General features: G+C 36.8%; 1 protein-coding gene across 2 annotated transcripts in view; it reads left to right on the top strand.

Annotated features, from left to right (window-relative positions):
- The first annotated feature begins 8,113 nt into the window (after positions 1-8,113).
- RBL2 (RB transcriptional corepressor like 2) overlaps positions 8,114-22,323 on the top strand; it is a 48,680-nt gene continuing 34,470 nt past the window's right edge. The window contains exons 1-7 of one of the 2 annotated variants that reach the window (XM_068529414.1): positions 8,114-8,491; positions 10,832-10,962; positions 13,145-13,345; positions 16,563-16,627; positions 20,144-20,272; positions 21,575-21,735; positions 21,828-21,892. In XM_068529414.1, the coding sequence (XP_068385515.1) occupies positions 8,249-8,491; positions 10,832-10,962; positions 13,145-13,345; positions 16,563-16,627; positions 20,144-20,272; positions 21,575-21,735; positions 21,828-21,892 (995 nt within the window). In that variant the 5' untranslated portion in view covers positions 8,114-8,248. The remainder of the gene's footprint in view (positions 8,492-10,831; positions 10,963-13,144; positions 13,346-16,562; positions 16,628-20,143; positions 20,273-21,574; positions 21,736-21,827; positions 21,893-22,323) is intronic. The other variant, XM_068529415.1, reaches the window with a different exon arrangement.

Below are 22,323 nucleotides of genomic sequence, written 5' to 3'. Positions count from 1 at the left end.
CCCTCTGCCTTTTCATCTTGTCTGTCTTTCTGTGAATGTGGTTTTTGATCCACAGGCTGCAGGATTGTAGTTCTTCTTGCTTCTGCTCTCTGCCCTCTCTTTCACATTTTTAAGGGGTTTCTCATTCCACATTTATATATATGTAGATGCATCATAATTTATTTAATACCCAATTATTGAGCATTTATATATTTTTCAGTTTGGGGCTATTTAAACAGTAATGTGTTTGTAGTCAAATCTTTGCATACACTAATGATTTTTTTCATTAGAATAAATACCTAGGCATGAAATAATAATGTTCAGATTTTAAGACCAGTTTGATTGTTTTCATTTTATACTCCAACAGTAGAGTATAAAACTACTTTCTTCTCTATGTCTCCTTAGCAGTACTGGGCATTATAACTTTTTAAAAGTCTCTGTCAATTTGATAGATAAAAAATAGACTCTTGTTTTAGTTTATTTTGGTAACATATAGTATAAGATAGGAATCTTAATTTGAATTTTTCCAAAGAGTTAATGCAATGTCCCAGCATCATGTAGTATATAATCTCTCCACTGATTTGACATGCCTGCATTGGTCATAATCTAAGTAATTCATACATGTATATGTATATGTGAATTATTTAGGTATATATTACTTAGATAATATCTATCATAGATATACACATGATATATCAGTGATATATCATGTAAGGAGTAACCATAAGAAAAGTGGAGTAGCTATGCTAATAAAAGAGTAATAGACTTTAGAACAAACCAAAAAAAAAAAAGTGTTACTAGAAATAAAGGAGAACATTTTACAATGATTAAAAGGTCAATCTATCAGGAAAATATAACAATTATAGACATATGTGCATCTAACAACAGGGCCACAAAATACATGAAGCAAAACCTAACAAAATTGAAAGGAAAAATATACAATTCAACAATAATATTTGGAGACTAATAGCTCACTTTCAATAATGAATAGAGCAAGCAGGCCAAAGGTCAACAAGAAAACAGATTTGAACAACACTATAAATCAACTAGACCTAAGAAACATCTATTGGACACCACCCAACAACAGCAGAATGCACATTCTTAAAGCACACAAGAACCATTCTGCAGGATAGACCACATGGTAGGTCATAAAACAAGTCTCAAATTTAAAAAGATTCAATCATACAAAGTATGTTCTGCAACCACAAAGGAATGAAATTAGAAATCAGTAACAAAGCTAGGAAATGTACAAATATGTGAAAGTTAAACAACATACTCATAAATAAGTAGTCAAAGAAGAAATCTCAAAAGAAGTTACAAAATATTTTGAGATGAACAGAAACAAACAAGTAATATACCAAAACATATGAGATATAACCAAAGCAGTGCACAGAGGGAAATGTATAGCTGTAAATACCTACATTAAGAAAAAAAAAATCACAAATTAACCTAACTTTGCACTTTAAGAAACTAGGAAAAGCTCAAACTAAACCCAAAGCAAGAAGTAAGGAAATAAATATTAGAGCATAATTACTGAACTAGAAAATAGAGAAAATTAATTAAACCAAAAGGTAATTCTTTAAAAAGATCAACAAATTTGACAAACCTTTAGCTAGACTGATCAACAAAAAAAGAGAAGACTCAAATTTCTAGAACCAGGGAATTCACTGGTGGTCCATTGTTTGGAATTCTGTGCTTTCACTGCCGAGGGCCTGGGTTCAATCCCTGACTGGGGAATTAAGATCCTGCAAGCTGCATAGTGCAGCCAAAAAAAAAAAAAAAAATTACTAGAATCAAAAGGGGACATCATTCCTACCAATATTACAGAAATAAAAATCATTATAAGGGAATATTATGAATAATTGTATGCCAATAAATTAAATAACCTAGATGAAGTGGACAAATTTCAAGAAAGACACAAACTAGTGATACTGAATCAAGAAGAAATAGAGGGACTTCCCTGGTGGTGCAGTGGTTAAGAATCTGCCTGCCAATGCAGGGGACACGGGTTTGAGCCCTGGTCCGGGAAGATCCCACATGCCACAGAGCAACGAAGCCCATGCACCACAACTACTGAGCCTGTGCTCTAGAGCCCGCGAGCCTAGAGTCTGCGCACTGCAACGAAGAGTAGCCCCCACTCACCGCAACTAGAGAAAGCCTGCATGCAGCAACAAAGACCGAACACAGTCAAAAATAAATTAATTAAATAAATTTAAAATAAAAAAGAAAGTAAGTTAGTGGTTGCCTAGGGCTGGAGGCGTTGGACTGCTCATGGGAATGGGGTTTCTTCATGGGATGATGAAAGTGCTCTAAACAGATTTTGGTTTATTGCATAACTGTGAATATACTGAAAACAACTGAACTGTATACTTTAAATGGGTGAATTGTATGGTATATGGATTGTATCTCAATAAAGTTGCTTTTAAAAACTGACAGAAAGTAAAATGTACAAACTCAATGTAAAATCTTTAAATTTTTAACCTTAATAAGTACCCACTTTGTCCCTCTACTGGAGCTCCTACTGACATGTGGAAACCTCTGCCCCCTCCACCTACCCCTTTTGCTGATCCATGAGGCTCAAACTAGCTAGCAGCTCCTGCTACTAAAAGCACTCCCTGGGGACCAAGGGGAAAAGCAAGAGTTCTGGAACCTCTTCTCCTCTTCTGCACATTTACTCCCAAGGTGATCTCATCCAGTCTTTTTTTTAATTATTTTTTTCCTTTTAAAAAAAATTTTTATTGAAATATAGTTGATTTACAATGTTGTGTTAGTTTCAGGTGTACAGCAAAGTGATTTAGTTATATAAGTTTTGTATATAAGTTCTTTTTCAGATTCTTTTCCCTTATAGGTTATTACAGAATATTGAGTACAGTTCCCTGTGCTATACAGTAGGTCCTTACTATCTATTTTATATGTAGTAGTGTGTATATGTTAATCCCAAACTCATAATTTATCCCTCCCTCCCCCTTCCCCTTTGGTAACCATAAATTTGTTTTCTATGTCTGTGGATCTATTTCTGTTTTGTGTATAAGTTCGTTTGTATCATCTTTTATTTTTAGATTCCACATGTAAGCAATATCATATGATATTTGTCTTTCTCTAACTTCACTTAGTATGATAATCTCTATGTCCATCCATGTTGCTGCAAATGGCATTATTTCATTCTTTTTTAGGGCTGAGTAACATTCCATTGTATGTACATACCACATCTTCTTTATCCGTTCATCTGTCAATGGACATTTCGGTTGCTTCCATATCTTGGCTATTGTAGATAGTGCTGCAGTGAACATTGGGGTGCAGGTATCTTTTGGAAATGTGGTTTTCTTATGGAGAGCAATCTGCTTTACCTAAAGTCCACCAATATAAATGTAAATCTCATTCATAAACACCCTCACAGAATCATCCTAAATAGTGTTTGACCAAATATCTAGGCACAGTGGCCCAGCCATGATAACACATAAACTTAACCATCACAGCTTCTATGTTAAGAAGAAATTGTGGTAAAAGGAAAGACAGAAGCAGGAAGGCCGGATGGAAGGACATTGCAAGGATGCTGGTAAGAGAAGATGGAAGCTTGGATCAGAGGACTGGCAATGGAGGAGCTGAGAGGTGGATGGATTTTGAGTAAGTGAAGACTGAGCTGGTGGATTGGATGGAGAAGGTGAGAGAAAGAGCAATCAAGGATGACTCCAAAGTTTTTTGGCCTAGTCAACTGGAAGAGTGATGTTGCCTTTTCCTGAGGGGGGGAAAAATGGAGACCATGGGGTTAGGGGATGGGCTTCGATGACCTGAGGATGGAAGAGCAAGGGTTCAGTGGGCACAGGGGGCAGCAGAGAGGACACAGCCCTTGCTCCTGGCCTTGAAGCCTGGGGGATATGAGGAAATGCTGGGAGTTCCAGAGCGCACAAGGATTTGGTGGTCATGAAGGAGAAGGATATTTCATCCTGGCCAAAGTAACTCAAGAGAGAAATGACTGGGAGGGTTTGTATTTTTTTTCTTTTTTTTAATTGAAGTATAGTTGATTTACAATGTTGTGTTAGTTTCATGTGTACAACAAAGTGATTCAGTTTTTTATACACATATATATATATATATATATGTATATATATATATATATATATATATATATATATATTCTTTTTCAGATTCTTTTCCCTTACAAATTATTACAAAATATTTAGTATAGTTCCCTGTGCTATGCAAGGGTTTGCATTTTTTTAATGAAAACTGAGGAAATCAGTCTGATCAGCCTGGTCAATTTCATCTTAGGAGCACTGGGCCTCACAGAATTCAGTGGTGGCCTTGAAGTCAAACTAGGTGTTTAGTTAAATGAATATTAATTGAACTACTGTTAAGTGATAAACACTGTTCTAGGTTTTGGAGACAGAGTGTCACTGTTCTCCTTACTCTAAAACCTTAAGTGGCATCCAATCACCTTTAGCATCAAGTCCAAAATCTTAACCAGAGCTTTGACCTCATCTCTATCCATACCTCCTGTTCCTCTTGCTTTTTACACTTCAACCACATTCATATTCCTACAACTCCCTGAACCACCCATGCTTTTTCCCAATTCAAGGTCTTTGAGAAAGCTTTTTCCTCTACCTGAAATGAACCCTTTCCTTCTTCTAGTTATGACTTTTAGATTTCTCCTCAGGGAAATGAAGGGGAAGAAGGGAAAGCCTTTGTCCACCTCCAACCACCCAGGCACTCCTGCCCCTGTGCCTGGGAAAGGTCTTCTGGGATGCAATCCTATAGTTCCCTGACTTTCTTTTTTTTGTAATATATTCACACTTGATAATTGCTTGTTCTAGGTCTGTTTTTCCCATGAGATCATAAGCTCTTGAGGGCAGAGACCATGCATATACCATTCACTACTATATCTTCAGTGTTAGGCAAAGTACTTGACACATAGTAGGCACTCACTAAACATTTGCTGAATATTTGAGTGGATGGATGGCAGGATCTCTGGCTAAATGAATGAATGAATAAATGAGTGAAAGAATAATCAGACCCCAAGAACCAAACCTCTGGAATAACCGAGATTGATTTCTCTTTTTTTTAAATTCTTTTTAAAATTGAGATAAAATTGATATACAACATTGTATTAGTTTTAGGTGTACAACGTAGTGATTTAATATATGTGTGTGTGTGTGTGTGTGTGTGTATATATATATATATATATATACATATATATGATTATCACAAGTTTAGTTAACATCTATAACCACACATGGGTACAAATTTTTTGTGTGTGTGACATGAAATTTTAAGATTTATTCTCTTGGCAACTTTCAAATACACAATACGGTATAGTTAACTATAGTCACCATGTTGTGCATTATATCCCCATAACTTATCTATTTTATAACTGGACTTTTGTACCTTTTGTCCACCCATTTTTTTCACCCATTTCACCTACCCACTGTTGCCCACATCTGGCAACCACCAATCTGTTCTCTGTATCTAGGAGTTTGGTTTTGATATTATTATTTTTTTAGATTTCACATATCAGTGATATCACACAGTATTTGTCTTTCTTTGTTAATCTCCATCATCAAAAGTGCCTCTTTTTTCTTTTTTTTTTTTTAAGGAATGTTAATGTCAATTATTAAGTAATTTTAGCTTGTCAAAGTTAAAAAATTTAATCCATTGGTGAGACTAGTGGAGGCATAAAAAATTACCAAGAAAAAATTCAATTATTAAGTGATTTTATTTTCTTTCATGATAATTGATAGATACATATGTTACACTTAACAGGTGTTTAATTATTTATTGCTGCATAACAAACCATCCTAAAACTTTGTGACTTGAAACAATAATAATTATTGCTTTTGCCCACAGATCTGCAGTTGGGCAGGGATCAGCGGGAAGGTTCATCTCTGCTCCATACAGCATTAGCTGGGACAGCTTGACTGGGAGCTGGAGGATCTGCTTGTAAACGGGCTCATTCAACATGGCTGGCGCTGAGGGCCAGGGGTCTCAGGTCCTATGTGCGTGGTGAGAACAGCAGAACTCTAGTCCAAACCCCTGCACTAAGAGATGCCATAACTCTAGCATGGCTTCTAGCAGCATAAGGCTGTGTCCTAGGGTGACTCCAGCCCCTATTATTGATAAAATGCCTGCCTGAGAAACCTCAATGCTGCCAGAATTTAAAGATTGTTCTTGCCAACACCTGAGGAAAGGCCTCAGCCTTCCCTTTCTTATAGCATTTACTAAATAGGGCTTACAATTGTGATACCTTCCTCTGTCCTTTTGAGATGTACAGTTGTCCCTGGTATCTGTGGGGATTGGTTCCAGGAGCCCTGCAGATACCAATAACTGCTGACGCCCAAGACTCTTATATAAAATGTCATAGTATTTCCATATAAGCTATGCACATCCTCTTGTAAACTTTAAATCACCTCTAGATTACTTATAATACCTAATAAAATGTAAGTGGGATGTAAATGTAAATGCTAAGTAAATAGTTGCCAGGGTGCGTGACAAATTCAAGCTTTGCTTTTTGGAACTTCCTGGAATTGTTGTGTGTTTTTTGTTTGTTTGTTTGTTTGTTTTGTTTTGTTTTTGTTTTTGTTTTTAAAGGGAAAGTCTTGTTTTCAGTGGGGTGTTTTTTCTTTTCTTTTTCTTTAATTAAATTTACTTAGTTATTTATTTTTGGCTGTGCTGGGTCTTCGTTGGGGCACGCAGACTTTCTCTCTAGTTGCGGTGTGCAGGCTTGTCATTGTGGTGGCTTCTCTTGTTGCGGAGCACGGGCTCTAGGCGCGTGGCCTTCAGTAGTTGTGGCCCATGGGCTCAGTAGCTGTGGCACGTGGGCTCAGTAGTTGTGGCTTGTGGGCTCTAGAGCACAGGCTCAGTAGTTGTGGAGCACGGGCTTAGTTGCTCCACAGTAGGTGGGATCTTTCCAGACCAGGGCTCGAACCCATGTCCCCTCATTGGCAGGCGGATTCTTAACCACTGTGCCACCAGGGAAATCCCTGTTTTTGTTTTTCTTAATATTTTTGATCCACAGTTGGTTGAACCTGTGGATGCACAACCTGCATATACTGCGGACCAACTGTATATCCTACAAATCAGGAGTGTCTTTCTCAATGACCTGAAAGCCATTCCTTTGAAATGTAGTCATCAGGAAGTATAGAGTCTCTGACTCCCAGTCTCTGTGGGAGGATACAATCCTAACTTCAACAAATTGATAACTAGCAGGCCCACTTGGCCTAATCACATATATAGTCACCAACCCTCTGTAACTTTTTGCTTGAGCTCTGCTCCCTCCCCATCTCTACTCTTTCCTTTTCCCTTTAAATCCCCAATTATCTCTGCACAAATCAGAACGGAGTCCAGCACTTTCCCCTACTGTCAGGACTGACTGCATAAAATGTTTTCATATCTTTCACTGATGTCTAGCTTTGTTTATCTTTGACAATAGGCTTCTCTAAGTGACCTGGGCTTCCTCACAGTATGGTGGCTGGGTTCAAAGGGTCAATGAAGAGAGAAAGTGACCCCATAGCAAACCAGAAATGCCTTAGGGCTCCTCGTGCATGAAAACGTTTTATACCATACCCCTTTAAGAAATCAAAGAGGACTGGAAACAAAGTGATTCATATAGGTTTGAAAAGAGAAAGCAAAATGAAAATAAAAATAAAGGAAATGTAAATTTAAGCCAATTGCGTGACTGAGAGTAGGACAAATATGTCACTTATAGTGAATGTAAATTCACCCTATGGGGAAAAAAAGAATTACTACTTTAAAAAAAAATCCAATAATTATTTGAAAGTCGCAAATAAAATTAAAACATAGGAAAGAACTAGAATTAGGAATGATGCCGAAATTTGAATTTAGGCAGATAGGCCCTTACTGTTATCTTCATTTTTTAGATAAGGACACGCAGGTGATGAGTGTTATTTCTGGGGACACTTTGGACACTAAACCTTCACATGTCAACGTTTCTTGGGTGTTTTCTCTTCAGTACAGCCCTGCTGAATGGTCTCCCGATGAGGAGGTACTTGAAACGTAGAGAAGTCGCATTTCCGCCCGAGGGAGACGACGCGAGATGATTTTTCTAAATATGATTTTTGATCCCCGTGGGCCTCCAGCCTGGACTACATTTCCCATCAATCCGTGCTCGGAACTACGGGCACCGATGTGTGGTCCAGCGCCGTTGGCCGCGGCGCAGTCGGCAAGCTGTCGACCGACTGGCGGGCGCTTCGCGGTTTGAATGGCTGGGGGCCCAGGCCCTCGGCTCACCTGAGGCCCCGCCGCCCAGGTGTGCGCTATGCCGTCGGGAGGCAACCAATCGCCGCCGCCGCCCCCCCCTCCCCTTCCGGCGGCGGCGGCCTCGGATGAGGAGGAGGGGGACGATGCCGAGGCGGAGGACGCAGCGCAGCCGGCCCGGTCGCCGGCCCCTCAGACCCAACAGCGGTTCGACGAGCTGTGCAGCCGCCTGAACATGGACGAGGCGGCGCGGGCCGAGGCCTGGGACAGCTACCGGAACATGAGCGAGAGCTACACGCTGGAGGTGCGCCCGGGGGGAGGAGAGCAGCGGCTTTCCGGGCCTAGTGGTCCCGCCCCGCCTCGGGGAATGGGGCCCCTTGTCTCCCCGGCTCGGGCGCCCTGCGGTGGGGGGGGGAGGGGGGACTCCTCCGCCCCGGCCGGCCCCGGCTCTCTGGGTCCCCAGCCTGGAGCGGGGAGGGAATCCTCTTTGCGCACCTTCGTCCTAGAAACCTGGCTTTTGAAAAGCTCTGTAGTGGCCCTGAAAGTGAACCCTGTCTCGCTGCTCTTCCCTCTCCGGTTCCGAAGCGGGAACAGCCCTTGCCCTAAAGTAGCACCGCGAGGCTGAGGTCGTGCTGTGGTCCGATTACAAAAACACAAGCACCTTGTTGGCAGGATGAACAGGTGCAGTTGTCAAGACCATACCCAGAAGGGGGTGGGGTGGGGTAGGGCGGAGGCTTGCCTGGGTTAGCGCTGAAATTAACCCGATGTTAGCGCCTGCGTTTCCGGGCTTCTCCTTCAGTTCCTTTTGAACTGTACCAAATTGCCTTTGTCCAGGCCATTGCCTCCGTTTGAGTAAAGGCGTTACGTTTCGGGCTGTGTTTATGTATGTGTGAACAAAGACGAATCTTCCCCCTGCGCAAATGAAACGGGCTTTCTGCCCGCCTGGATAAAGACACGAATTTGTCTCTAGGAAGTAAGGACCGCGACGACTTTGAGGACCTATTGGTCACCCCAGACATTGCCCAGGACTCTTATAGTCGCTGCGATCTAGGCATGTTTTGTCCCGTTCTTCCGACGGGGCTTGCAGCTGAGAAAAATGGCTATTCTAGCCAGTGAGGCTCAACCCTGTAGGCACCTCCCCTTTATGGGCCAATGGGAAGTGACACGGAAGTCTGCATTGTTTATCCGCTGTTTGCCTGTGTGAGTGGTATTTAAACTGCAGGCCATACGATTTTAAGTTGTTGAATAGTTTGTGGAAAGAGTAGGTAGGGCAAATAGGCTCAGAATGGGAAGGCCTAACCGAGGTGTTATTTAACAATAAGAGGGTGTTTTTGCCTGTGTGGCTCTCACTAAGGTTTTTTTTATTCTTGCGTTAATAGAATTTTAATTCAGTTCCTTCTTCCCATTTTTACATCTACGGGGGGTGGGGAGGGGGGGAAGCTAGTAATATACTGGCTTTGGAACCTGACAGACCTAGGTGACTTTGGGCAATTTACTTAACCATTCCAAACTCAGTTTTGTGGTATGTTACTTTGAGATATTTGTACCTACCTTACAAAGCTGTTCTGATGGTTAAATAAGGTAACGTGGAGTTTCTGGAGCACGAAGCACCATATGGATAGTGCTTTGGAGTTTACGTAGCTCTTTCACATGCTTTGGTGATCTGGCTGAATAGGCCATGTTCTTGTTTCTTTCCTAGTGGTTCCTGTAGGCAGACAAAGAGAAGGACTCTTTTTTGGTGATGGGCATAAGTGCCTCCAAATAAGCTCTTATTTTACCCTCAGGATAACCCTGTAAATTAGATAGAAAAAGCATTATTTCAACTCACAGTGGTTAAGCTGTGTGAAGCCCAGGGATATATAAGCAAGTGACAAATAATAGATGGTTAGTAAATTATTTTTTAAAATACGTGTTTGATTTCTCAGTTTTTTAAAGACTTCAATCTCAGATTCTTAGCTCAGTTTACCCAATAAGTGAATGAATATTCATTCATTTCCCAAATATTTTGATCACCTGTTCAGGGCCAGACACTGTTACACAGGTGCTGGGGATAGAGCAAGGCACAAAACATAAAATCCCTGCCCTTGTGGAACTAGTAGTCAGGTATGCTGTAAGATAATGTCAGGTGTCAGTCTCATGGAAGTGTACCCTGGAAGATAAAGCTCATATGATATTTAATATAGAATAGTGGTTATAGAATTTTATCTTTTGATTTCTTGTATTTTCTGTGCTTTATACTTGTAATTCTCAATTCTCACGGTCCTCAGGTAAGAAAATTGAGCCTCCACAATTGTTAAGTAATTTGCCCAAGGTGATCTACTCCCATGTTGGGACTTCCACGGTGTATGTCCTGAGAGAGAGCACCAGGTGGAATCTGTATTGCCTTTTATGATCTTGAAAGTTACATAGCACTACTTTCACCTGTGGTACTGGTTGAGACAGTTCAAAGTGAGAGAACACAGACTTCAACCTCTCCGTGGAAGAATGTCAGTGTCACATTGTAAGAAGAGCGTTTGGGACAGGGACATCATTGAAAATGCAATTTCCCACAAACATATAAATAACACTTTCAATTTAAATGAGTTTTTCATACTGAAATATATATAGTTCATTAGCCAAAAATCAATTTTCTTTTATTTTACAGGGAAATGATCTTCATTGGTTAGCATGTGCCTTATATGTGGCTTGCAGAAAATCTGTGCCAACTGTAAGCAAAGGGACAGTTGAAGGAAACTATGTATCTTTAACTAGAATCCTGAGATGTTCAGAGCAGAGGTAACTATGTCAGAGTTTGTAGAGTGTGACTAATATAAAAGCATAGTGACAGTAGGAATTCTCTTTATCATTTTCCAAGCATTTGTACCTATGGAGTGCTAAATTTAGAAGTTAGGTCATGGTTTTTCTTTACCACATCTAAGTTAGTGTCCATTATATTTTATTTCTTTGGTGAAAAATAATTAAATTTTAACGTTATTTGGCACCTTTATGAAGCGTTTACTATTAGGTTATGACTTATCATTGTGTAATATTGGGAGAATTCTAAGTAAAGATACTCTAAATTGAGAAAGTAAATATTATATGGTATTAAACTGAGAACTACATGTACCGGACTTGTATCTAAAGAGGAGGCAGAAATTGCTTTTTCTATCTGTTGTGTAATTGAATTGCTTACATTTATTATTTGTGCCATTTGGGTTAATTTTCTCATGACTTATTAAAGATTGGTAGAAAAAGGATGTTTGGCATTTTGGAGGAAGTGCCACTGTCAAAATTTATGGACCTAGTGGTTTAAAAAAAAAAATCACTTACTACTAAAATAATTAACAAGAAATGTAATCTTTTAGCTGTAGTCTATTCATTAACCTTGAACTCCATCCTGAGTTATATTTAGGCCTAAGAACAAGAGGCAGTGTGTAAAGAGTTGAACACCTGGGGTGTAAACCTGCAGAAGTGGACTTAAATAAGGTGCAAAGTATAATCATTACAAAGAAGAAAAGTGGAGGCAGACTCATCCAGTTAAATGACAGACAAGGGACTTTAGAAGCAAAGGTCAAATTATGGAATCATCATTATAAACTCTAGTAAACTAAACTTACCTAATATTTTAATGCAAGTAATATCTCAGACTTCAGTTTTACTTCCAATTCGAAAGCTCAATTTTTATTTTTAAATTTTTACCTATGGGTTCAGATTATTTACTTCTCTGCTGTAATGGACTAAATGGATTAAAAAGAAAGAGCAGATTGGGAGAAGATATTTACAGTGTAACAAAAGATTAGTATCCAGAATTACATAAAGGACTACTAACAAATAGTTAAATAATTGACAAATAGCTACTAAAAAATGGGAAAAGTATATGATTTCACAAAGGCCTAAACTCACATAGCTAATAGATGTAGGCAAAGATGTTCAATCTCACAAGGAATCAAGGAAATTCGAAGTAAAAATAAGATAATATTTCATTCTCATCAGATTGGGGAAATTTGGAGTCTCATGATACCAAGTTTGGTCATTATGTAGGGAAACAGGAACTCTGTATTGCTGGTGTACATTGGAGAGAGTATAAATCGGCACTATCACTCTAGTGGAAAATTTGGCAGTATCTAGTAAAGTTGAAGATGCATATTCTCTGACTCAGCAATTCTGCTTCTCAGGGTAGTTCTTAAAGAAACTTCAGCATACAAGTACAGAAATGTGTTCATTACAGCATTTTTGTTATAGTGAAAAATTAGAAACCTCAATTTCCATTGGTTGGGGAATGAACGCAAAAAATGGTAGTTCATATGAAGGAATATTTTTAGCAAATAAAATGAATGAATTAGATCTACACGTAGCAACATTAATCTCATAAACATTATTGAATGAAAAAACAAGTTGTATAATGCTACTTACAGTATGATACCATTTATATAAAATTTTAAAGCCACACATACAAAAGATACTACTAAACTGTTTATGGTTACATATGTAATCACATAGTAAGTGTAAAAACTTGGATGGGAAGACTCAGACTATACAGTGGTGCTTATCTTTGGGGAAGAAGAGTCCAAAGGGAACTTTGGCTGTTTCTGTAGAATCTGAAGCAAACATGGCAAAATTTATTTGGTATGTTAATATTTGTTAAATCTGGCAATTGTTACATGAATGTTGGTTATGTTCTCTGGTTAACTACTTATTTTCCACTTCTTTTGTATTGATATGTATTTCATACATTTTAAAAACTTTTAGGTAATCTCAGAAAAAGAGATTAGGGAAATTAGATTTGGAAGATGAGAGACATAAACCAATCTGTGAGATTAAGCTAGCCAGAGAGGCATGAGTTGTGATTTTATATCACTGTCTAAAAGTAATATAATTTAATGAGTTAATTTCGATTTACTTTTAATTATCTAATGTGTATATTTTACCCTTGTGTTAATTACAAAAAAAAAATCTCATTTTTTATTTTTAATATCAGCTTAATTGAATTTTTTCACAAGATGAAGAAATGGGAAGACATGGCAAACCTACCCGCACAGTTCAGAGAACGGACTGAGAGATTAGAAAGAAACTTCACTGTTTCTGCTGTAATCTTTAAGAAATATGAACCCATTTTTCAGGACATTTTTAAATATCCTCAAGAGGAGCAACCTCGTCAACAAAGAGGAAGAAAACAGCGGTATGTTTTTATATTTGTAAAGCAGGAATACACATTTGTCTGTACTACAGTTTTGATCCCTTAGTTTGTGTCCCTCAGTTTATTTTGCTGGTCTTAAGAAACAAATGTGATTTCATAAGTAATCTTTTTCTCCAATAATAATTTCTTGCTTTTCATTGCATGTTAGCTCTGAAGAGTTTGGCTTCTTTCACGTTGCAAAATGTGTGGAATCTCTGTTTCTATAAACTTTCCCTTTTCATTTAAGCAACCAAAAATGCAAAAATCAGACCTTAGATACTCTCACCAGTTAGCAATCTTGGGTATAGAATTCGACTACTTAATTTTCTATTATCGACGATATTGACTATTTCTATTATTTTCTATGTATTATAATACATATAGACTATTTCTTTATTTGACTTTTATGTCAAACTGAATAGTAAAAAAATCCCCCTGAAAAGGCTTCTCTATGTATTTTGATGTTTACAACCAGTGAAAAGTAGAGAAACTGGATTGGGGGGAGAATAGTGGAACTGAAAACTGAAACTATTATGAAATTCTGCTTCTGACTATGTCTGCAAGTCTGTAAACTTATTCTGGCTCAATGTTTTCCATCTTTCCTGGTAGATAAGGGCAATTATGGGATACAGAGTCTCTACTATTATCACGAAAGTTTCTTCATAAAGTAGAAATGAAAATTTGTTCTTAAAATAGAACTAGAAAAAGGTTGACAAGAAAAGTAGGGGAAAAGGAGTTATTGTAATTGAATGAATAATGTTTGCTTCTCTTTCAATATAAAAATGTTCCCAAACTGTGAAGGATGTTTACAGTAAGTGAGCAGCTTTAAAAAATAAAACAATGTTCATTTTTATATACTCGACCCCACTGATACGGAAGCAGCTGGTCTAGTTTGCTTGCAGTTTTAGGGAATTGTCTATTTATAATTAAGTATTCTAAAGTTTGGATAGAAGCTTGTTTCTGAGTCTAAGTGAGGCTGATACAATCATTTATAGAAAGATGTAGAATATCTTCTTTCTTTGAAGTGTTGTAGAAAATGATTTCAGATTGTATTTGCTTTGATATTTATTAGGGTGTATGTACTACTTAATTCTAATTCAGAAAATTCTAAGGTAAGTTTATCTAAAAATTTCACATTTATATCACCCTGTATACTTTTTATTAGTACTTTTGGCTAATATTAGTAATAGTAATGTATACCATTTACTGAGTATTTATTGGGGCAGGGACTCTTCTAAGACTTAAGCATGTATTACTTCAGTTAATCCTTACGACGGCTTTATGAGGTTGATACTGTTCTTACAGGTCGGGGGAAACAAGCCTTTGAGAGGTTAAGTAATTTGGCCAAGGTCACACAGTAAGTGTGGAGCTCTTATTGAAACTTAAGTAGTCCGCCTGCAGAACCCATGTATTTCACCACGACTCAGTACTGCATCTCACACACTGGTCTTTGAAAATTTGTCACTGAGTATTTATTGAGAGCTTACTGTATGTAGGATACAAATGTTAAAAAAAGAAAACAAAACCAAAACCCGGAGTCACTGTCTTTTGAGAGCTTACAGTAAGTATAGTCAGGGAGAGACATGTATAAGTGCAAAAGATAATAGAAATGTAGGACTTTTGAGGCAAAAATAAGCCACTCTGTATAAGCCAGTTAGGTAAGGTTCCATGGAGTAAGCAGAAATAGGTCTGGGAGGATGGGTAGGATTTTGATAGGTGAATTTGGAGATAACAGGTAGCCTTCTATGCAGAGGATGGAGAATGAAGACACCAAAGCAGCAAAGTAGGAGGAAATTTGGCTAAGTAGGTTAAGTTTGTTCTAGAGTTCTAGAGCCAGTTTTTGGAGTGGCTTGAATGTTGGTTTTTTTTTCTTCCAGTTTTATTGCAGTATAATTAACATGCAGCACTATATAAGTTTAAGGTGTACAGCATAATGATCTGACTTACATACATCATGAAATGATGACCACAATAAGTTTAGTGATCATCCATCATCTCACTTAGAAATACAAAATTAAATAGAAAAAAATTTTTCTTTGTGATCAGAACTCTTAAGATTCATTCTCTTAACTTTCATATATAACATACAGCAATGTTAATTATATTTCTGTTGTACATTACTTCGCTAGGACTTATTTATCTTATAACTGTAAGTTAGAATGGCTTCTAAAATGTTTGACTTTTATCTTGCTAGGTATCAAAACTAGATAGTTTATCATGTGCCTATGGTGGGGAGGCTACTTTTCAAAGCAGGGCAATGACGTTTAATCCTTGCCATCGACTGGTGAATTAAATACAGTATTATACCCAAGTAGAACGATCTTTTAGCAGATGGAGAGACTAAGGCACGTGGAGAGCAAGCGTACTTAGCTAATGACAGTGCGGGAACTAAACCCCAGTCTTCAGATTCTTCTCTTCAAAGCACCTTGGTAGAATAAGGCTATTGGGATATGGAGCCAACAGATGTCTTATCTAAACATTGTCAGAGGATTTGGTAGAAAAGCCAAGTTTAAAACAGGTCTGAAACTCCCTGTGGCAAACAACTTAGCAAATATAACAGGTACTCTTTTATTTTCCCCCTTCCTCCTCCCTGCAACAGGTACTCCTAATGATAGAAATATAAGGAATTATGGGGAGCCCCGAATTTACATTAAAAAGTCCTTTTGTGGGACTTCCCTGGCGGTCCAGTGGTTAAGACTCCGAGCTTCCACTGCAGGGGGCACGGGTTCGGTCCCCGGTCGGGGTAAGATCCCACATGCCGTGCAGCACAGCCAAAAAAAAAAAAAAATCCTTTTGTGACTCGATATATAATCTGGAATGTCTTTAGGGAGGGAGGGTTTACATTTCATCAACTATGATGGAGGGGAAAAAAGTTGGAGGAATATCTGCCTGCATACATGGGTCTTAAAGCAGCATTAGCCTTGCTGATGTCATCAGAAGAACTATTGTTACTTGTTTTATTTTCTACCATACTTATCTTGACCTGCAAAAGCTTTTACAGTTCTTCAGAATTTTCTTCTAAGATGAGTGCTTTCCCTCGCTCCCAGCTATTCCCTTACCAGTATTTGGTTGGAGCAGAACCTCTTGCACATTTTCCATGTGAAATGAATCTGCTGTCACTCCCTCTAACTGTGGGTTTTGTTTCTCACCTAGTTTACAGTCATTTGTCATGTCTTTTTCTGATTCTTCTGTTATCTCATAACTTTTTTCTCCCCCAAAGGCGACAGCCCTGTACCGTGTCTGAAGTTTTCCATTTTTGTTGGGTGCTTTTTATATATGCAAAAGGTAAGGAAAGAGTGATATTTATTTAAATATTAGTTTATTTAAAAGTTCAGGTACTACTATTGTCAACCTATAATGTGTATCAGGAAAAGATTCTCACTGAAAAATTTCTCAAGGATTTTAGTCCCAGGTTCTTTTTTAAGTATTGCCTTTTCATAAGAGTTTTTTGAATTTCTTTACAGTATCCCAAACTTCCTTCATTAAATGGAAAATCCTTCGTTTTGTTCTTACACAACATTTTTTCCAAAGCACATTATCTCTGAATTATGGACTGAAACACATTAGTGTGTCTGTGCTTATATCTGTGCTGTATTTTTCACGAGACATGTCTTATTTAATTGAGTGGGACTGATCGTTCTCAGAGTAGTTCAGATTACTTTTTACATCTTGTTCAGATAAATATGCTTGATCAAATACCTTTAGATACAACTTATTTTCTCTACCTCCTCTTCTCACTTAACCTGTCCAAGGTCTGCATTCAGTGAAATACATTTTTATTATTATTATTGTCCTCTCTGTATTTCTTTTTTTTTTTAATCAGGAATGAGTTGACTATCACTAAGTTTATTGAAATGAAATATAAAATATGTGTAAATTTATGTAGCTTATTCCTAGGCATAGTGTCTTTTTTTTTTTTTTTTTAATTGGGGTATAGTTGTTTTACAGTGTTGTGTTAGTTTCTACTGTACAGCGAAGTGGAGTTCCCTGTGCTATACAGCAGGTTCTTTCCTCTCTGTATTTCTATGTAGAAATGATTCTTACTAATATATAGAAGAGCAGAAAGTACAGTTACACAGCTTTTTCTATAGATTATATAGAATGCCTTTGCCATTAAGATATCCCAATAAAATGCAAAGTTAAAATCAAAGAATTATTAGAGCTGGCAGGTGTTTCATAAATATAAGAGATTCTCATTATTAGCTCAATTTGCCCAACTTATTTAAAGAGTCAGTAACTGAGGCCCAGAAACTAGCTGCTAGAAACAGAGCTAGGATTTGAATCCACATCTCCTAGCTCTTGGTTTCATGCTGCATGTGTAGGCCCTCTAGCAGGGATGTGTCACTCCCTTGGTGTCAGTGCGATTTGTCTGATTGTAGCTGGTCCTTTCTAGCTAGTTAGGTTAGAACTTATCCTTCCTTCCCTGAGTTGCATGCTTGATTGAAAAGAAAAATCTTTCTTTTGTCAAAAATAAGCTCTTGGTTATTTTTGCTTTCCATCACACTGGATGTTTCTTTAGCGGAGATGAAGGTGGTGTGATCAGTGGCATGAAATTTAGAAAGACTTAAGAGCGTATAAACTGTTTTCATGGTGGTTGGAACCTTTGCTACCACTTGGCTTACTGTGGCTGGTGTTATATTATGATATTAGTCTTGACAGTAGATTATGGGCAGGTATATCTGACTTATAGGATTTTTATCTGTTTTATGTCTTTTATGGCATATGTATACTTGGAGGTAAGTATTTGATACTATATAAATTATTGGAAAAGAAGTGTATTGTCTCTATTTAGGTTTTGGTCTCACTTGATCAACTGGGGTGGCATATTTTTTGTCTCTACAATTAACTCAGTGTTTGAGTTTTACCTTACTATTATTAATTCCGTATATAATTATTTGGTCTAAAGAGCCTTTGTCTACCCACGATCCAGCTCTATGATCGTTTATGATTCACTAGGATCTTTTCCAATAGAGTAGTTTAGTTGGTTTTATTCAGTTCTTGATTTAGTTATTTAGGGGAAGGTGTACTCTTATAGACACCTTTTTCATGACCGTCTGCAACAGTGGGCATCCCAGATTATCTCATTCCTGATAAACAAGCTAACTTTTGCCTGTTATCTTTGTTGACTTCCAATGGCAAGTACACACCATTGACAAGTTTGGGCTTGTTGTCATGAAGGGCTTTGTGGACTGAAGACCGTTAGGTGCCACTTCCTGTATTACATGTTATCCCAAGTCTTCAGTCAGATTATCTTTGTTGATTGAAAGGTAAAATATCTCACGAAGTGAGATTTATTTCTAAAGTCAGGATTTGAAATGTAGAGTATGTCATGATGGGAGAGTCCTGGAGTTTAGATTCTGATCTTTAGGGGCATTTCAGATTTTTGTTAGAAGTCACTGTGCTGCCAGTTATTTCCTTCCATGGCAGGTACACACCAGCGACAAGTTTAGGCTTGTCAGTGTGTAGGGCTTTGTAGCTTGAAACTGGTAGGTACCACTTCCTGTTTTACATTTGACGAATTGAGTATATTTTAATGTTAAGCATCTTTTTTGTGAAACCATGCAAGTTAGTTTGGTTATATCAATGCAAAGTTTAGCCTATTAATTATCATTTGTCTTTTTGGCAGCAGAAAACTATTTTTTCTCTTTAATCCATTTAAATTGATTTGTTGAAATATTTCCATCTATTAAAAAAAAAAAAAAAAGAATTGCTTATCCTGCTATGCTGAGGTAAGTGGTAACTTTCTTTAGAGGAAAGGAAAGAAAACAGCCTGAAACAAAGTAGTGTGAGTGTGTGTGTGTATGCATTTGGGTAGGCATTTAGTGTGAAAATGTCAAGGTTTAGAAATAATTCTTCAGATGTATGTTAGCTATTTAAGTTGAATTCATCTGATGTTATAAGAGTGTAAAATCAATATGAAGCATATATATGCAGTGTTTAATGCTTAAAGATACAAAAAAACTAGAAGTATTTCTTAATTTCTAAGAATAATAAAACTGTTTTAACTGCCTATAAAAACTGTTTTCAATGTTAGAGTTAAACCAGAACTACAGAAAAGACATGTTTCTTTAGGTTTAGGTTTTGGTTTATTTTTTTGTTACCAAGCATCAACAATTATTCCTGGGATACTAGCTCTAGAACTGAAATATCTTTTATTGTGGTCCTGTTGCATTAATTTATATGAGCTTGTATTACTACATCAAAAAGTATTTAAAATATTACTGTTAAGAGTCTGATTATAGTTTCTGGTCTTTTTAAAATACATACATGAAAAAATAATTATATTAATCATTTTTTCAGCTTTTCCCATCTAAGTATTTCTACCAGTTTCCTTGACAGAAAAATATTTTCATACCAAACAATTTCTTACAACTTGAGATAATTTATGAAGTTGTTTGTGTTCAGAATTTTCAAAAGAAAAACCAATGATGATAAAATTTTGATCAGCTACTAGGCATTTAATAAATGCTTATTTAATGAATATTAATGAATGGCATTTTCAGTAAAGTTTTGGTTTTTCTTAACCTCTTTTTTTAAAAATATTTATTTTTTAAATTTATTTATTTGGTTGCGCCAGGTCTTAGTTGCGGCCAGCGGGCTTCTTAGTCTTACACTTATCGTTTAATAAATTTCTAAGAGTTTAATATTTCAAACTGTAAATTTGCCAAAACACTTTCTGTAGCTCTTGAGTCAGCTTTGTACACTGTTGTATAATGTCATTTTAATTAAAGGAAGAAATTATTTTAAAAATATTGTAAAGTTGATGCAAATTTAACTGTATAATTATTTATAATCCTGTAGGTAATTTCCCCATGATTAGTGACGATTTGGTTAATTCTTATCATCTTCTGCTGTGTGCTTTGGACTTAGTTTATGGAAATGCCCTTCAATGTTCCAATCGTAAAGAACTTGTGAACCCTAATTTTAAAGGTAAGTTTGTAAATCAAAGACTATCAGACAACTCACATTTCTACCTTATGTTTACTGTTGGGAGTTGTACACATACTACAGCTTTCCTAGCATCAGAGAACATAAATGCTTTTCAAAGCTTCATCACCGTAGTTATCCAGAGTACTTATAACTAGGAGTTGAGCTCTCTGTAAAAATATTTATGGAAAAAGAAATTGCAAATATCACAAAGTTTAAAGTCTTAGATGACAACTTTAGAAGTTTCTGAAATATATACTCAACAAGAAGAAGGAATTTAAAAGCCTGGAGTAGCAAAGATGACATTAGAGCTGATGGTGGTTTTCTACATTGGCAAGTTTCATGCCTGACTCACAGGAGGAGGTCAAAGCAGATTTATTAAAAGAATCTCCATTTCAGATCTTTTCTATAGAAGAGGAGTAGCTATGGTTCTAAAATAAGTAAAATGAATTTTCAACTCTAAACTAAAAGGTGTTTGGAAATGATAGTTATTTTGGCAATCCATTTAGTAGGCTTTAAGGTATATAATTTCTATGAATGATATACAGTAAGAGACCAAATTATGATGTATAAAGCAAATATTAAAAAGTATTTATTGAACTAGTATATAATGCTGCTGCTATTTGAGTAATACCTTGGTAGGATTCTGAGTGATTGTTAGTTGTGGGGTGGTTACAATTAGAATTTCAGCTTGTCTGAATCTCAAGGTAGATTTTTAAAGTTAGTGGAGTTAATTACTTCAGTTGCTTCTGGTTTGGTAAGTTTAATGTTCTCTGTATTCTGTCCTTTCTTTTATTTCCTTCCTAACTCCCTTTTATATTTCTATATAGCTGCTTCCCTTCATTTTTTTCCCTCTTCTTTATTTATTTCTCTTGCATTGAGTCTAGAACAAGAAGGGCTGTAAATTAATATGATAAATACATATAATATAATTAAAGTATATAAAGAGTATGTACTTTGAACAGTAATTTTTTATTTGAATGTAACGCTTATTGGCAAAATTTTATTTTTCTGGTTTTTAGATCTTATAGCAATATACTAAACTATTTTTTTAGTTTTTCTTTTTTAACCATCTCCAGGTAGATAACTGAATAACCAAAATCTTTTGAGCAGTGATACGCTTTTCCTCTATTTGCTATTTTTGAAGTATATTTAAATAGAGTCAAATTAGGCCCTTACACTATTTCCTGTACACTCATATGCTAACTCAAGTGCTGATTAGACTCTCTATTATTTATATTTTAGTTTATTACAGTTTGGTTTATGGAATGCTACCTGCTATCTCTGTGATTTTACCCATCACAGGCCTATCTGAAGATTTTCACGCTAAGGATTCTAAACCTTCCTCCGACCCACCTTGTGTCATTGAGAAACTCTGTTCCTTACATGACGGCCTAGTTTTGGAAGCAAAGGGAATAAAGGAACATTTCTGGAAACCCTATATTAGGAAACTTTTTGAAAAAAAGGTTTGTAAGTAATAAAGAAGTAATTTGAAAATATCTTCTGGGCAAAGACTTGATTTAATACGATGACTTAAGGATCTTTTCTTTCATCATAGCTCCTTAAGGGAAAAGAAGAAAATCTTACTGGTTTTTTAGAACCTGGGAATTTTGGAGAGAGTTTGTGAGTACTTCTGTTATAAACATACTTTAATGTTTTAAATTATGTACCTAGGAAACCTCAGAGTTTCATGTTTTTATTGTTTGTATCCTGGAAATTTAGAATATGTCCTGTGGCAGAATATAGGGATGCAATAAAAAATTCTATCCACTATTACTTGAAGCACATGTTTTAGATTTATTGAAAATTGTATGGCTGTTCTTTAAAGCTTTAACAGTTAAGCTTTTGGATCATGATTTTTGAAATAAATTCTTTTGGAACTACACAGGTGAAGAATGATGATGTGAAAGTACTGAGGTCTTCAAACGTGCCTGGAGCAGCTAGGAAAGATAATTAGGCTTCTCACCAGAAGCTGTATACCTACCAGGCAGCTTGGTACAGGATACCCATCCTGAAATACTGTCACCAAAATATACTTACTCTACAATGCATGA

Source organism: Eschrichtius robustus, chromosome 19 (assembly GCF_028021215.1).
Source record: "Eschrichtius robustus isolate mEscRob2 chromosome 19, mEscRob2.pri, whole genome shotgun sequence".
NCBI classification, from domain to species: Eukaryota; Metazoa; Chordata; class Mammalia; order Artiodactyla; family Eschrichtiidae; genus Eschrichtius; species Eschrichtius robustus.
The sequence above is the reverse complement of the archived record's forward strand: the minus strand, read 5'-3'. Positions and strand labels throughout refer to the sequence as shown.